Raw genomic sequence first — 15263 nt, forward strand, 5'->3', positions numbered from 1 at the left:
ACATCTACCTGGACTTTTATTAGGACTTGAAAACCAGCTATTAGCCATGCACATTAACTTGGTCATAACTTTTTAATATGCATATTTATACTATTGTAATAGTCCTTACTCTGAGTTGGCACAGTATTAAATATTGATTTATAAAGTGTAACATGCTGCAGAATTACTGTTAAGATCTATTGGTTCAATATAATGCATTTTAAAATTCACTCAATTGGACCTGCACAATTAATCAGCAATCTGTGTTTAGGGAGTTCTGACAGCACCGATAATTGGAAATTTGATCGTTTTTTTCACCCTATAAAAGTGTCGCAGAGTAGTGATTGCTAAAAATACACGTCACCCAAAAAAAAAATCCTATATTTTTGTAGAAGGGGTGTGAGATTGATTGCTTGTTTCCAGGACAGCAATCTAGATAAGATTTTTTTTCTCAAAAAAAGTCAGTTAGACCTATTCTGCATGGAGGTCCTATGGTACTAAATCCTGCTTTGCATTTGTGGTGCAAATTTTGAGGCGGCTAGCATTCGTTAGATTTTAAGATGTACTTACTTCACTCTTAACTTTGTTCTCTTCAGTCCCTCACATGTCCAGCTCCACCTGTGTTTGCAGTCTTAGATCACTGCTAAGGACCAATCTAGGAACTGAAAATGGGGTTTCCTCGTTAGATCTGATTGGTGGTTTGTCACAATCTTAATGGTATCAGCTCATGATTCCCTTCATTCATTGTGAAGGGATATGTTAACAAAATGCATTTGTAAACAGGGACTGAAACATGTTTAAATTAAGTGTGTGCTTATGTGCTTTGCTGAATAGGATTGGATTTAAGAATATATATATAAAGTTAAGCACAGACTGAAATGGTTTGCTGATTCAAGACTTCCTAAAAACACCAGTTTGAACCTGAGATATGATGTTTTCTGTCTGTCTGTCTGTCTCTCTCTTTCTGTGCCCTTTGCTTCCTCTGCGCCTCTGTTCAGGGTGCCAGAAGCTAGTACCCGATTAATACCATTTCCTATTAAGACCTCTTGCCACTTCTCTTGTGAACACACTGCTACTGCATTATGATCCGGAGGGTGATTTTAGGATGGGCTTTTTCAAGCTGCGTTTTCTGTTTCAGAAACAGATGCAGTCTGATCCGCATAAACTGGACTTTGGCCTGAAGCCTGAGTTCCTAAGCAGGCCACCAGGCCCTAGCCTCTTTGGAGCCATTCACCACCCCCATGACCTGGCCCGGCCTTCAACTCTCTTCTCTGCAGCCAGTGAGTACTGCAAGATCAAAAATTCTTCTTATGGAGTTCTAGCTGGAATGCTGATCCTCTCGGTGCTAAAGGAAATGGCCAATCTCCTTTGTGCCGTAAGCGCTCCATCAAATAATAGTCTTTGGATGGGTGGGTGGGCTGGTATGTGTATAATGTATTTGCGATCTTGTACATTTAAAATCAGGAACCTAGTATCTGTTAGGTCCTGGTATCTGTTACATATCAGGTTTCCTGATATCTGTTTGTGACCCTCACCTGAGAAGAGAGAACTAGCTAGTCAGTCTGCAGAGAATAGGGTAACTTTTCCTCTTTACGTGACTTGACATTTTCACAGACCAAAGAGTTAAGCCACGGATAGTGCAGTTCATCGACTGAGCTCTGTCTTTAGGAAACCCTTTTTCTTGGCTTTGTGTTTTTAGGTGGTGCTCATCCGGCTGGGACTCCTTTTGGCCCTCCTCCCCATCACAGCAACTTTCTCAACCCAGCTGCTCACTTAGGTAAGTGAGTGACTAGCTATGGATTTTCATTAAAGGATTAACTGAGAATACCACAGGGAAGTAATGTACAGGCATGCTTTGTGTCCTTGCCAAGTTCCAGTTTGAACTATTCTGTTCTCCTAAATACCCACTGAAAGTGACAACTGCCCGAGTTGTTCTTTCCTCGGTAGCCCTAGTTCTTCTCTAGTGGCGCGTGGAGCATTGTTAAACAGCAGCCACCCATTACCATTCAAGAATAGTGGCATACTGTTGTTTGGACAAAGGCTCTGGCAGTCGCTTAAAATTTACAAAGCAAAATACAAATTTCAGGCCATTTTAAATGCAAATAGCTACAGCGTTGAAATCATACCTGGCAAATAGTTGAAAAAAATATCTGCTGGGAACTTGGAGCAAAATGAATGATTTTTCAAAAAGACAAAGGTGATTAGGCTTCACTGCAGTGATGCTTACAGGAGATTCAGTTTTGTTTGTCAAAAAAATAATAAAAGGTATAACAGCTAGGCCTCCATTTGTGCAAGCAGGGATTTGAAACAAAAAGGTTTTTTTCAAGTCATTAAAAGTTTCTACAACCTTTCCAACACAGTAATACGGCATGCTGCCTTTTGGAGAATCAGTCTGAGTAGCTAATTTGGTCTTGCATTTCTGGGGAAGGGGGTGTTTGGGAGGATTAAAGTCACCACATTTGTGGGTGAAGTAATACCTGAGAGTTATCTGATAATCCCACGCTTGAGAGCTGCTACTGGCAGCTTGCAGAGGCTAGGGATTAATGTTTTGCCCCTTTGGATGCATTATTTGGCTTCTAATTTGGAGGAGTGGGGTGGAGTTTTTTTCCTCCTTTCTTGTGAAGCACTGGACATGGGCCACAGCTAGAGGTGAGAGATTGGCTAGGGTGCAGTGGTGTTCTGAATGGTACTGAGAAACCATTGGTATTGATTTGGAGGAGGGGCTAGGGACAGTGCACATAAACTGCTTTCAAAATGGCCAAAACCAGTTTAAGATACTACATCCACTGAGGTTTATCAGACTTAACTGATTTAGGTTCAATCCGTTTATTGAACTTCTGTCCCAGATCCCCTCCAGATTCAAGTTAACTCACAGTCCCCCAGCATCCCAGGATGCTTTGCACCTCCTCTGCAAACCCCAGCTCGCAGGGTGGGCCCAAGCTGTCTGCTCCAGTCCAGCAGGGAGGTCTGCTCTAGCACCCCTCAGCTTCTGACCTGGGCCACTGCAGGCACATGGCTGCATTTCTGGCATCAAAACTGAATGTCTGTTCACTTGCTTATCAGTTCAGTCTATGCATATTTAGACTAACCTCTGAAGATTGAATCAATTCAGCCTTTGGCTTTTGACTGTCTGTACTTAGCTTTGGAGTCGAGAAGGAATTTTCCCTCTGATCTATCGGATCTACTTCTTTGGATCATCAAGTATAGCTTACCTGTTAAATTCCTGCCTAGGCAGTGTTAACACACTTGTTTCCCCTTCTCTCTTCCTGTAGCCCTTTGAAGATTTTGTGTTGGGTGTTTGCTGCTATGTTGTATGTGCATCTAATGTGGGCGTTCTCTTGGACCCTTTGAAGAAACAGTTGCCGTCAAACTTTGGGGACTGGACTAGATAGCCTAGATCCCTTCCAGTCCTTTGTTCCTGTGCCTGTCCTTCTGCATTAGCAGCTGTTTGCTTGCTTCACAAAAGACACTGGGTTTGATTCTCTGTTTGTACAGACAAGTATTAATCAGAATTAATTTCATACAAGTCACTAGACTTCTGCCAGCATTAAAGTGAAGAGAAAATTGGATGTATAAAGCTTACCAGTGTCTTGTGTGCTTTAGCTGCTGGAAAACTGATTTTAATCCTTTTTCAAAGGATCCATAGGTTTTCATAGACAACATTAACAAATTATTGCAGCAGTCTCCACTTCTTATGTCCATGCAATGGATCAGTACAATAGTATATAGGGATACCCTGTCATTTTTGACACTTTGCTTGTATCCTGAGCATGGTGTAGAAGACACAGCTGGAGTGTGGCTTGACAATGTTATTTAGGATGGTCAGTACCATGCTAGCCAGCCAGGAACATTTTCTGAGGGCATGTGAAATAGAGATGGGAATGGAGCAAAATAAAGACTCTTATATAGCCTTTAATTAATTAGCTCCTACTCCCTGTAGTGTAGAAGGTCCAAGATTATGTATTCTTTGAAGTATTTTTCTAAACACTCTTGTCTTTTGAATGGTGTTCAACTAGTGATAGATGTGGACTTGGTTTTCATGCAAACACAATGCAGTTGGGTAATGCACTAATATCTTATCATAGTTACTATTGTGTTTGTGTGTTTCAACTGCTTCTGTTTGATTCCAGAGCCTTTTAATCGACCAACTTCATTCAGTGGTCTTGCTGCTGTGGGTAGTAATGCCTTTGGAGGACTTGGGAATCCAACAGTTAGTGAGTAACGTCTTTCTGTATGATTTCCTGTTCATTGTGTGATGCAGAGTGTTGAGTGAAGATGGTTGTTTGCTGTATCTTCAGCAGTTACTACTTAGATCATGCAGTCATAAAGGCATTGTTTTTTGAAAAGCAGCCTTTATTTGTGAAGGTACAATTTTATGCTAGTTTGGATTAAATTTATCACCCAATGGTGACCTTACAACTTTACTTTAAAAGACAGAGCAAGTTGGAAGCCATCTATTGAATAAGCCTGTGAAGGTCTTAACAGCTTAGTTTTAATGGTCAAGGTGGTTAATGCATACTGCTTAGCTGTAATCTGTATCCAAGGATAGGATTTTTTTTCTCTCTCTGATTACTGATCCAGAACATATGCTGGAAAAGTTTACTAGCCCCATGTCTATTGGTAGTGAAAATAGTTGTTGATGTTTCTTGGTCTGGCTATTTAAAAAAAAAAAAAATCAGTCCTTAAAAATCCCATCATTCTTCTTACTGTCTTGCTCCTCACCCTTTGTATGTTATAATTTTAGTTTGTAGAATTATATATATGATGTGTGCGTTTGTGTGTATTATATATAATATTACATTTACACACACATGCACACATACTCACATTTTACATGAGTTCAGGACTGAGTATATCAAGTCCTGTGCCTTGAACAGGTATAACTTTCATTTCCTGCTGTTACCAAAACATTTGGAATGTGGAAAATGTCAGTTTTATCCTGATTCTTTCCCCTTTTGTACACAGAATTTTTCCTTACAGTTAAAACAGCTGTCAGATGCCTGTCCATTGTTAGGAATGACACCCTCTAATGAATTTCTGTTAATCTCCTTTCCTTTTCCAGCTCCCAATAATATGTATTCATTTTAACTCTGAGTGCTGTAAAAGTTGTTTTGGTAAGTACCTTCACTAGAGCACACCTTTTTCTTAAACCTTTTTGTTTTCCACTTCACCATTTCAGCACCCAACTCAATGTTCGGCCACAAGGATGGCCCCAGTATGCAGAGCTTTAGCAACCCTCACGAGCCCTGGAACCGACTGCACCGAACTCCTCCTTCGTTCCCGACCCCTCCGCCCTGGCTGAAGCCAGGAGAGCTGGAGCGCAGTTCATCTGCTGCAGCTCATGACAGAGATAGAGATGTAGATAAACGAGACTCATCTGTTAGTAAAGATGACAAAGAAAGGTACGAAAGAACACTTCCAAGAATTGTCTAGTTCGAAGCGTGGGGCTCTGTTCAGTGTTTAACCCTTCCCAGCCTGGCACGTTGTTAAAGCTTAGCTTCAGTAGCAGAACTAACACAGTCCTTGCAAATAGTGTTAGGCTGATAATGCAGAAGAGATGCTTCCTGTACAGGTGCTTCCTAGAAAATGCTCAGTCTGATTCACCTCTCATTTTCTCCTGTGTTAATTGGAAGCAACTTTGCTGAGGTAGGATTCTGCCAGTGTCACAAGTGACCTGGGCCTTAGAGGGCATGCTTACAAAAGATTTCTTTTCAGGTGCTGAAGTAGTAGATAGATGTCTGACAATGGAGTTAGGCACTTTTGAAATCCCATCAGACACCTAATTACACCCCGGAGAACCTAAATACCTTTGTAAATCTGATCCTAAATGCATTAGGTACTAAAAAAAAAAAAAAGGACAGGAAAGGGAAAAAAGCCCTGACTAAAGGGACCATTCTTCCATTTGCAGCATTTAAAATAAAAAAAATGCAGCACTGGAAAAAGCTCAGGTGTGCCATGCTTCAATAATACAGCAAATTTCAGTTTTCATTCAGTCCATTAAACCTTCCTTGAGTCCTTAAAAATGAAATCCACACATTTGCATTGCTTTTATGCATTTCAGAGCTCATGTGTAATTTATTGCCTTACATGGATTTTCACGCTCGCGTAAACCTGTCCAAGCTGGAAAGGGTTAACAAACAGTAAAACCTGGTCAATTTTTTAAGAACTGTTCCCATTATAGAGTGACATCAATAATAAATCCTATTAATATTTAAACTTCAAATTACAAGTTTGTCAGCTGGCAAGTGTTATATATCTTGCTTGACAAACATATAGAGGCCCAATTCAGATTTTAAGCTGTAGTTGACTAGCTTTCCTGTCAAAATGGCTTCTTATTTTACTGCATAATGGCTATTTATTTCTAATTTTTTTAAAAAGGAGTATTTAGGGGATGTGCTTTTCAGAAGTTATACTAACATATTTAACATTCTGAAAGAAAACTTTAAGAGCTTTTTGAATAAGTCAAGCTACAGATCTTTTCACCTACATTTTCCATTTGAAATATTTTCCATTTGGTAGTATACGCTCATTTTTTTTCAACTCTAATTTTAATGCTGCAGAAGTAATTACTATCGCAAATTAAGGACTTAGTCCTGCAAACCCTCAGGCTTGTGAGTAACTATGGGCTGTGGCTGGCAAAAATAGTTATTGACCATATGGGTAGATTGTAGGATGGCATGGTTATTTCATTGCTATTTTGTTGTTTTGTTACAATGTATCTTGCTAAAGAAACTCACTTAAAAATTTGTTCCTTACAAGTTGCTTTTGCATTGCTCTGAACTCCATATCATAGTTCAAAACACCTTTCTTTTTTATTAATCAGCCTGATTTGAGAGCTTGAAAAAAGTTAAGCTTCATTCATACATCATACTTTTGCACAATAACAGTTACCACATCTATCCAAGTAAAATACGGCTTTCGCTTATCTAGTCCAATGATGCATCATACAGAGAGATGGTGATTTTTTTCAAGACTTATTTTTCAATATAGTAACATAAATACCTGTACTTGAAGATGCCACAGATCCCACTCTGCAACCCTGTCAAATAGATACTTCTATTGCGACTGCCCACCATGGTATCTCTGAGCACCTTGCATACTCAAGCTTAGCCTAATAATACCCTCTTGAGGGCAAAAGAAGTATTAGCCCCATTTTACTGTTGGAAATCTGAATTCAAAACCCAATTTGGGTTTATTTGCCCAACTCCTACAGTTAGCCTGTGGCTTTGCTGGGATTGTGTGGCTGTCACCTGAGTTGCTGTGAAGTAGCTTAATATTGAAACTGTCTTTGGTGTTGTACAGAGTTTAAATCTGATCAGAAGAAAGTATCGAATAGCACAGAGACATCGTTTTAGCTTGATTAGGTACATAACTCTTGATACTGATCTTAGTTATATCAGTGTAAATTAGGATTAATTCCACTGGAGTCAGCTGAGTTGCGTTCGTATGAAACCTGCATAAGTAAATCGCTACCTTGCCCAATATTTGGTATACAGTTATGTTGTAATGTAGTCTACTTTTTGTCCTGTAGTATTTTTGCCACATTTTTGTTGAGAAATTCACCACTCCCAAATGGCACTCAAAAAAGAGAAAAAAGCAGCTCACGGACAAGATGATCATTAACAATAGTTGATTTCAAATGCACCACACAGGAGTCTGTGTTCTTGAAGACAGCATGGATGGGGATATGATCCTGGAAAATAAAAATAAAAATATAAGAGATTTACCAACTCCCTTAGTTACATAAAATACACAGATATTATGAGAGTTATCTGGCAAGATATAGTATGTGTCTTCAAGATGCATCATATTTAGTAGTAATCAAAATACTGTTCACATTCACTCAAGTATTATTGTCTCATTACACATACAGGAAAATTGAGGTACAGAGACCTAGAGTCATAGAAAATGAGGGTGAGAAGGGACCTCAAGAGGTCATATCTATCTAGTCCAACCCTCTGCGCAAAGCAGGACCATCCCCAAATACATCCCAGACCTGGCCTTATCTAGCCAGGTCTTAAAAACCTCCAAGGATGGAGATGCCACCACCTCTCTAGGTAGCCTGTTCCAACGCTTTACTTCCCTTCTCATGAGAGAGTTTTTCCTGATATCTGACCTAACCTTCCCTTGCTGCAACTTGAGACTGTTGCTCCTTGTTCTGACATCTGCCACCACTGACAACAGTCCAGCTCCATCTTCTTGTAACCCCCTTCCGGTAGTTAAAGGCTGCTATTAAATCCCCTTTCAGTCTTCTCTTCTCCAGACTAAATAAGTCCAGTTCCCTCAGCCTCTCCTCAGAAGTCATGTCCCCCAGCCCCCGAACCATTTTCATTGCCCTCTGCTGGACTGTCTCCAAGTTGTCTATATCCTTTCTGTAGTGGGAAGCCCGAAACTGGACAAATGCCCAAGGTAGTTTAGTAAGCCTGTGACAACCTGGGAGTAGAACAAAGGTTAATTGACTTCCAGTTCTAGCCATTAAGCTACACTTTACTTAGATGACTTACATAATAATTAATAGCATTGTGAGATGACTTCATCAATATCTTTGGGTTGCTTAATTGGGTAGGACAGAATTGCCAGGAAAAAAAAAATGTTTAATTTGGTTGTCTGAAAGAATGCTAATGAAATATTTGGGGTTATTTAATCATGCAAGATGCTTGCTGTACTTTCTAATTATTTGTACCCTATTTAAAATATATAAATGATGCAGCAAATTGACTTCATGTCAATTAAAGAATTGGATAAAAGTTCCTCTCATAAATAACTGAAACAAATAGCCCCCCCAAATCACTCCCCGAAACAAAAGTCTGTATAATGGGAGGTAGGCATCTCTCAGGGGCATGAAAGCTGGAAAAAGGAGGACTGGTGTATGTGACAGTATTCTGTCAGAAACTGATACAGCTGATGCAGCTCTGCTTGCAACCCTCCTGTATGGAGGACTTCTGCTGACTTGGCTTCTGTTGTCTGGGGAGGGAATGCAGCAAAGCCAGCAGAAAAATCTGTTCATTATGCACCATGTCTCCACTAGAGGGGTCTGATGCCATAGATCTGGCCGCAAAGTTACAGGGGCAGCAGTCCTGTAATATAGCCTGCTTGCTGATGGTTTTTTTAAAAAAAAAAGCAAAAAAAGCAGTGCTTTATTTTAAACTTGGCACGTCCCCATACCAAGCCCAGCACATACCCAGAAGAGGCAATGCATTAGTTGGACCTGGCTTGCCTGACATCTGTAGAGACTGGGAGTTTACTGGGGCTTTTTGGTGCTTTTATCTCATAGCTGATTGAATCAACTTTAGCTAAAAGTGCCAAAAAGCCCTGCTGAAGTGCCTGAGCTATAAATGCTGCAGAGCTGGGTCAAAGTAACATGCTGATGCTTCTGGTAAAGCACGAGTTTTTGTTTCGTTTGGTTTTTTTTTTTAATGTCTGCAGGCAGCTATAGAGCCAAGCTGGGGAAATAAAGGAACCAAATCCTGATATACAAATCAGGATTCAAGGAGCTGGTCTTAGCTGTTGGTACAGAGCATGAAGGAGATGGGAGCCAGGATCCAAACAATTTAGGACAAAGTAGATCAAAGTAATATTGGAAATTGGCATCAGGAAATAAATCTGTAACTAGAGCAGACGGTAGGCTCTCAAAGAAACGTTGCGGAGCAGCTGCGTTCTGCACTATTTGAAGTTTCAGTGTAGCAACTGGAGTTTCATAGAGCTGTGAGCCCATCTAGAAACAGAGGCAGGGATGCTTGCGGTCTGATTTGTGTTCAGGAAGTTGCATGCAGGTGAAAAGATGGCCTTTTGGCAGCGGTGGCAAAGCTGCTGCTATTTGGCCTTCAAAAACCAGCCTTTGTCCATAAGCAGGCACCCTAGACAGTATACCTTAAAAAGAGAGGCAAGCAAAACTTAATTGCTGGGATAGATGGCCACTCCAGCATCTGCTCTGGTTGTGTCCTCCAGCCAGCCAGCATTATGTATCTTGCCTGGAATGTGCTATCCCCATCCAGGCCCCAGTCATGGGTAGGCACTGAGAAAGCAGAGAGACTGCATCACTGAAACCTGATAATCGAGAGATGCAGATGCGTAATGGGGCTGCACCACAGACTGCCTCGTTGCCCGTGTCACTCACGGGTTTAACAGCAAAGAACTCTGCAGTGTTCATGGGAGAGAGCTGTTACCACCAGTGAGCACTTGCCCAGCACTGACTCTTCTCGTGGGTCTTGTCACAGAGGCCAGGATCCACAAAGGGATTTAGGCACTAATTCCCATTGACATCACTGAAGTGCTTACCATCAATAGGATCTAGGCATCTAAATACTTTTGTGGGTCTGGCCCACAGTAAGTAGTGAGGTTGTTCCATTTATTGCTGGCAGCAATTGCAGCAGGGTCAACAGTTCTTCAAACATGAGAGGAGATCATTTTCTAATGCAGAGGTAATCAACTTTTTCCAGCTGTGGGCTGGACTGACGCACCCTGGGTCAAAGGCAGGCACTCGTACCCTGCTGCTGCTCCCACTCACCCCGGTGGTAGCACAGGGAGGTGTCCCACCACTGGATGCCACCAAAGCCTCTCATCTGTGGGCCAGATCAGGCCTGCAGGTGGGCCATAGGTTTGCTGTCCCCTGGTCTAATGCATTTTCTGTGCCATAAATTAGGTCTAAAATAGGAATGGAAACGCTCCAGGAACTTGGAGACTTCTCAGCAGTACCAGAGACGTATTGCTGCACCCCTCTGTCTGCTCCTCCTCAAGAAGGGAATTGAGAAACAAAATGCATACAGGGTGGAAATCACCCTCATGCAGAAGTTAGCTGAGGATCTGTGCAACACAGATGTTTCATGTAAAGCCTAGTTGAGAGTTTAAATGTTCAGTCTTGCACTGGCCCCTGCCCCAGGTTGAGTTTGTTGGTTATCTCAATCAGCAGTACCAGGGAAGGTATCATTTGTATTTCCAAGTTCTCTTCACTTTTAGAAAAAAGTGAAAAAATTAGCCCTCACAAAGTAAATTGAACAGGAAAAAAGGCAGAAATTACGCCAAGAGAAATGAGTTCTGTACATAAGTGTATAGAGATTGAACATGAAAGCTTCTCTTTCCAAGTCTATAATAGCAAAAGTTGTCAGGTAAAATTATTTTAACCATTCAATTTAAATGTAATGTTTCACTTACTCTTGAGGGTGAAGTTAGGATGGTTTTTTTTCTTCTCTCACCTCTTTAAAAATTCTTGAGGCTGTTGCTTAAAATCATATACAAGTGCCAGTCTCTCTTGGTATGACTATTGTCTTCACTGATGAAAACTTGGTAGGTGGTTTGCAAGACAAATGCAGAGACCTTGCTTATTTTGGGTCTAGGTAATAGAATAAGAACAGTTTAGAAAAGGGGTGTTTTAGTAGTATTGTGATGCCAAAACAGATGATAGATAAAAGTGGGCACATCTCTAACTTCCTGCAAAACTTATCAAGAGGGAGTCAGGACCCTGAGGCTTTGCTTTATTTGCAGAGATGCTCAGGCGTTAACATCTATGCTTTGTTCTCTTACAGGGAGAGTATTGAGAAAAGACACTCCAGCCATCCTTCGCCAGCACCTATCCATCCAGTCAGCTCCCTTGGACATAGCCGCAGCTCAGCTGAGCAGATCAGGAGCCATCTCAATCCCGAGATTCGAGAAAAAGAGAAGCCTAAAGAACGAGAGAGGGATCACTCTGAATCTCGGAAGGACATCAGTGTTGAAGAGCACAAAGTGAAAGACAACTACATTTCAGAGAAAGAAGGCCTGAGTCACGAAAGCAGAGTGGTGGAAGAGACGAAACAAATGTCCAGGGTTCCTTCACCCTATGCTAGACCCTCCATAGTAGAGAGCACAAGGCCTAATAGCACCTCCAGCCGCGAGGCTGAGAGGAAGAATGAACCTGTGTACGATAATCCGAAGAAAAATAGTGAAGTCAAAGTGAAGGAGGAACGAAAGGAAGACCATGATGTTCCACCTGAGGGACCTCAAACTCATAGGTCAACTGACCAGCCCCCACCAATATCTACATCCAGTGTCCATCCAAGTCCTTTAGTGTCTATGCCCATGACTGTCGGTGTGACTGGCATACACCCCATGAACAGCATCAGTGGCCTGGATAGGACTCGCATGATGACACCTTTTATGGGAATAAGTCCAATTCCAGGTGGAGAACGTTTCCCCTACCCTTCCTTTCACTGGGATCCAATGAGGGATCCCTTGAGAGATCCCTACAGAGAGCTAGATATTCATCGGAGAGACCCTCTGGGGAGAGACTTTTTGCTAAGAAATGACCCCCTTCATCGTCTTTCTACGCCAAGATTATATGAAGCTGACAGGTCGTTCAGGGACAGGGAGCCTCATGACTACAATCACCACCACCACCACCACCCTCTCTCTGTCGACCCACGGCGTGAGCATGAGAGGGGCAACCACTTGGATGACAGGGAACGGTTGCACATGCTCAGAGAGGACTACGAACATGCACGCCTGCACTCAGTTCACCCTGCCGCCTTGGATGGTCACCTGCCTCACCCGAGCTTAATCACCCCAGGACTTCCCAGCATGCACTACCCCAGAGTCAGTCCCCCGACGGGACACCAGAATGGCATTCTCAATAAAACTCCTCCCACAGCAGCTCTCAGCGCCCCTCCACCTCTTATTTCTACTTTGGGACCTCGCCCTGGGTCCCCCAGAAGGACTACTCCTCTGTCAACAGAGATGAGAGAGAGGCCTCCTTCTCATACCCTAAAGGACATCGAAGCTCGATAAACAAAACAAAAAAAGCAAAAAAAAAAAATAAAGCTGAAAGAGAGACAGACCCTTGTAAATGAACATAATATAAAGACCTTCTTACTAGTCATTGACTCAGACTGTGGATGTGACCCACTGTACAAAATGTATAGACCCAAGTGCAAAGATTTTGAAATGGTTTTTTGTATATTATATGTTGAAATTTTCCAGATCTTTTAGCCAAGTCCATATGTTCTTTGTGTCTCCTCCTCTTATTTTATTTCTAGTTTAAAATTTTTAAAAAATTTGAACTGAAGAATAAGACGCTACTCAGAATAATTTGGTTAAAAGCAAACCACCACTACCACAACCAACCATACAAAGCTCTTTCTGACCAGAAGTGAAGACATTTGTAGATATATATGTATAAAGATTTGTGTCATGGGTTAATGGTTCATATATGCAAAAGGGTAAGATGAAAGCTTTACTTTGTACAAATGTAAATAGATAAAATTAAGTAACACGATACATTAATCCTTCTTAAACTGTGCTATTTGCAAACTTAATATTGATCAACACAGTCTGCTTATGCTGTGTTACATATATTGTTATAGACAGCTAAACCCCTTCAACTATGCAATGAATATTAAGGCTTTTCACAAAAGCCTTTAAAAATCAAAGGAGCCTTTTCAACACACAACATACTGAAAGTCATATTTTCCCTGAACAAGCTCATCTACAAAATGAATCCGTTCTCCTCGCTTGTTCTGATTAAGAAACAGCCCGTTAGAAATGTAGCTTTCCGTATGAACCCCAGCATCAGGATGCTAATGTAACTGTAGCACGTCTCTCTCAGTTCTCGTGCAGAATAGCAGACTGTAACCACTAGTACTCTAGTGTCTAACATGACAATATGGTTTTTCAGCCACACTTAATCTGGGTTATACAGAGTAACAGTCAAATGTCGGATACTTCCTGGAAGTTTTGTCTCTTAACATGTCAAATTTATTTTTAGAAAATAATCTGATCATAGCCATTCGTGTCTGTTTCTATGGTGTGTCATTCTTATCTGTACACACACTTTTTTTTTTTTTGGTTAAGTCAATTTAGCTACCCTGAAATCTTGAATCCTCCAAGAAAGCTAATACTTTTCTTAAGATGTTGGATATGTTTTCACTGTGGATCAATAGTTAAATTAATGAACTCCCATGCAGATTTCATATTGCAACTTATTGTATTTCAGTTGGCAATAAAGTCTGTGAATAGCTAAGAAGTCAGCCTTGTTGTTCCCTAATCACAGAAGGAATGAAATGCTATGAAATTATGGTCCTTTTCTTTTTTTTTTTCCTTTTTTTTTCTTTTTGTTTAAAAAAAAGCCTCAATCTTCTGAAATCTGTCTTTTCATAACACTTGTTTTTATAATGTGTTAAGTTTTTGTCTAAATATTTGGAGAGAATATGACTTTATCAGAGAGAATTCAATATCTTGTCTACTGGACTGTAAAATATATGTATGAAATAAAATTAGTTCCATTGGTCTTCTAGTGTATTAAAGTGCTATCTGAAGTTGTTATCCTGTTTTGGCAAAAAAAAAAAAAAAAAAAAAGAAAGAAAAAAAGACTAACTACAGACAGTTGTTTCTAATGATCAGAGATCTATTTTAGTAGTCAACTGAAGGTTTAGTTGTGAGCTTCAGATTTTGTGAACTCCAGATGTTGTGCAGTGGTTTTTTTTAAAGAACAAAAGGAAAAAAAAAACAACCCTGAAGAATATGTACACTGGAACCGTAGTGGTAGCTTTCAGTATTGTAAAGAGATTGTTATATACAAACCTTTTTGCTGTTTATCCTGTATGTAATAAAGTCCTTTCTAGATCCTATGTGAAAAGAAAAGTAAAGCGGCTCTCAATCTTCAGCATGTTTCCTCATCAGCGAAGACTTGTGTAATGTAAATTGTGCCATGTTATTAAAAAATGTGAACTAAACTGCCAGGTGCTTCTTTGTGTAGAGTACCCCATCATTGCTATGGGGAAGAAATCCTATTTCTTCCCAAGACCGGGCTTTTGTTAAAAAAAAATAAAATAAAATACAATAAAACAAGTAGGGGCGGGGGAAAAGATTGACCTCCACAAGCCTGACCTATAAAAGTAACTAATATATAAATATATCTAAAAAGAATAGGTCAGATCCTCAGGTAGGTCCTGATTCTTCATCATATTTAAACATCTGCCGTCACCTGCTTTGACATTAACTGGGGCCAATGGGACTAATTGGGTGCTTAAAATTAAGCATGTATTTAAGTGCCTTGCTGCCTCAGAGTCTAGCGTTAAGTTTGCTGCAGTTCCATTCACACCTCTGATTTGTGCGGGTTGATACCAGCTGAGGATATGGCCCTAAATGTTGTCCTTCCATCAGAATCACTGTTCTGTACATATATGCACAAAAGCATTAATTTATAGGGAATCTCTTTAATTTGTACACGAGTTTGTTTCTTTCTTAAACATTATTCAGCCTTTCTTGGTGCTGCTTTCATGTTGTCAATTTTAGGAACTTCATCTACTCTCTGT

General features: G+C 40.6%; 1 protein-coding gene across 1 annotated transcript in view; it reads left to right on the forward strand.

The window, feature by feature from the left end:
- Positions 1 to 14681, forward strand: part of AUTS2 (AUTS2, activator of transcription and developmental regulator) — a gene marked incomplete at its 5' end in the record, with an annotated part of 542556 nt that extends 527875 nt beyond the window's left edge. The window contains 5 exons of the mRNA XM_014525401.1: positions 1118 to 1259; positions 1679 to 1756; positions 4110 to 4193; positions 5159 to 5381; positions 11502 to 14681. Coding sequence (XP_014380887.1) covers positions 1118 to 1259; positions 1679 to 1756; positions 4110 to 4193; positions 5159 to 5381; positions 11502 to 12738 — 1764 coding nt within the window. The remainder of the gene's footprint in view (positions 1 to 1117; positions 1260 to 1678; positions 1757 to 4109; positions 4194 to 5158; positions 5382 to 11501) is intronic.
- Positions 14682 to 15263: the final 582 nt, after the last annotated feature.

The sequence above is a fragment of the Alligator sinensis genome, unplaced genomic scaffold (assembly GCF_000455745.1).
Source record: "Alligator sinensis unplaced genomic scaffold, ASM45574v1 scaffold1182_1, whole genome shotgun sequence".
NCBI lineage: Eukaryota > Metazoa > Chordata > Crocodylia > Alligatoridae > Alligator > Alligator sinensis.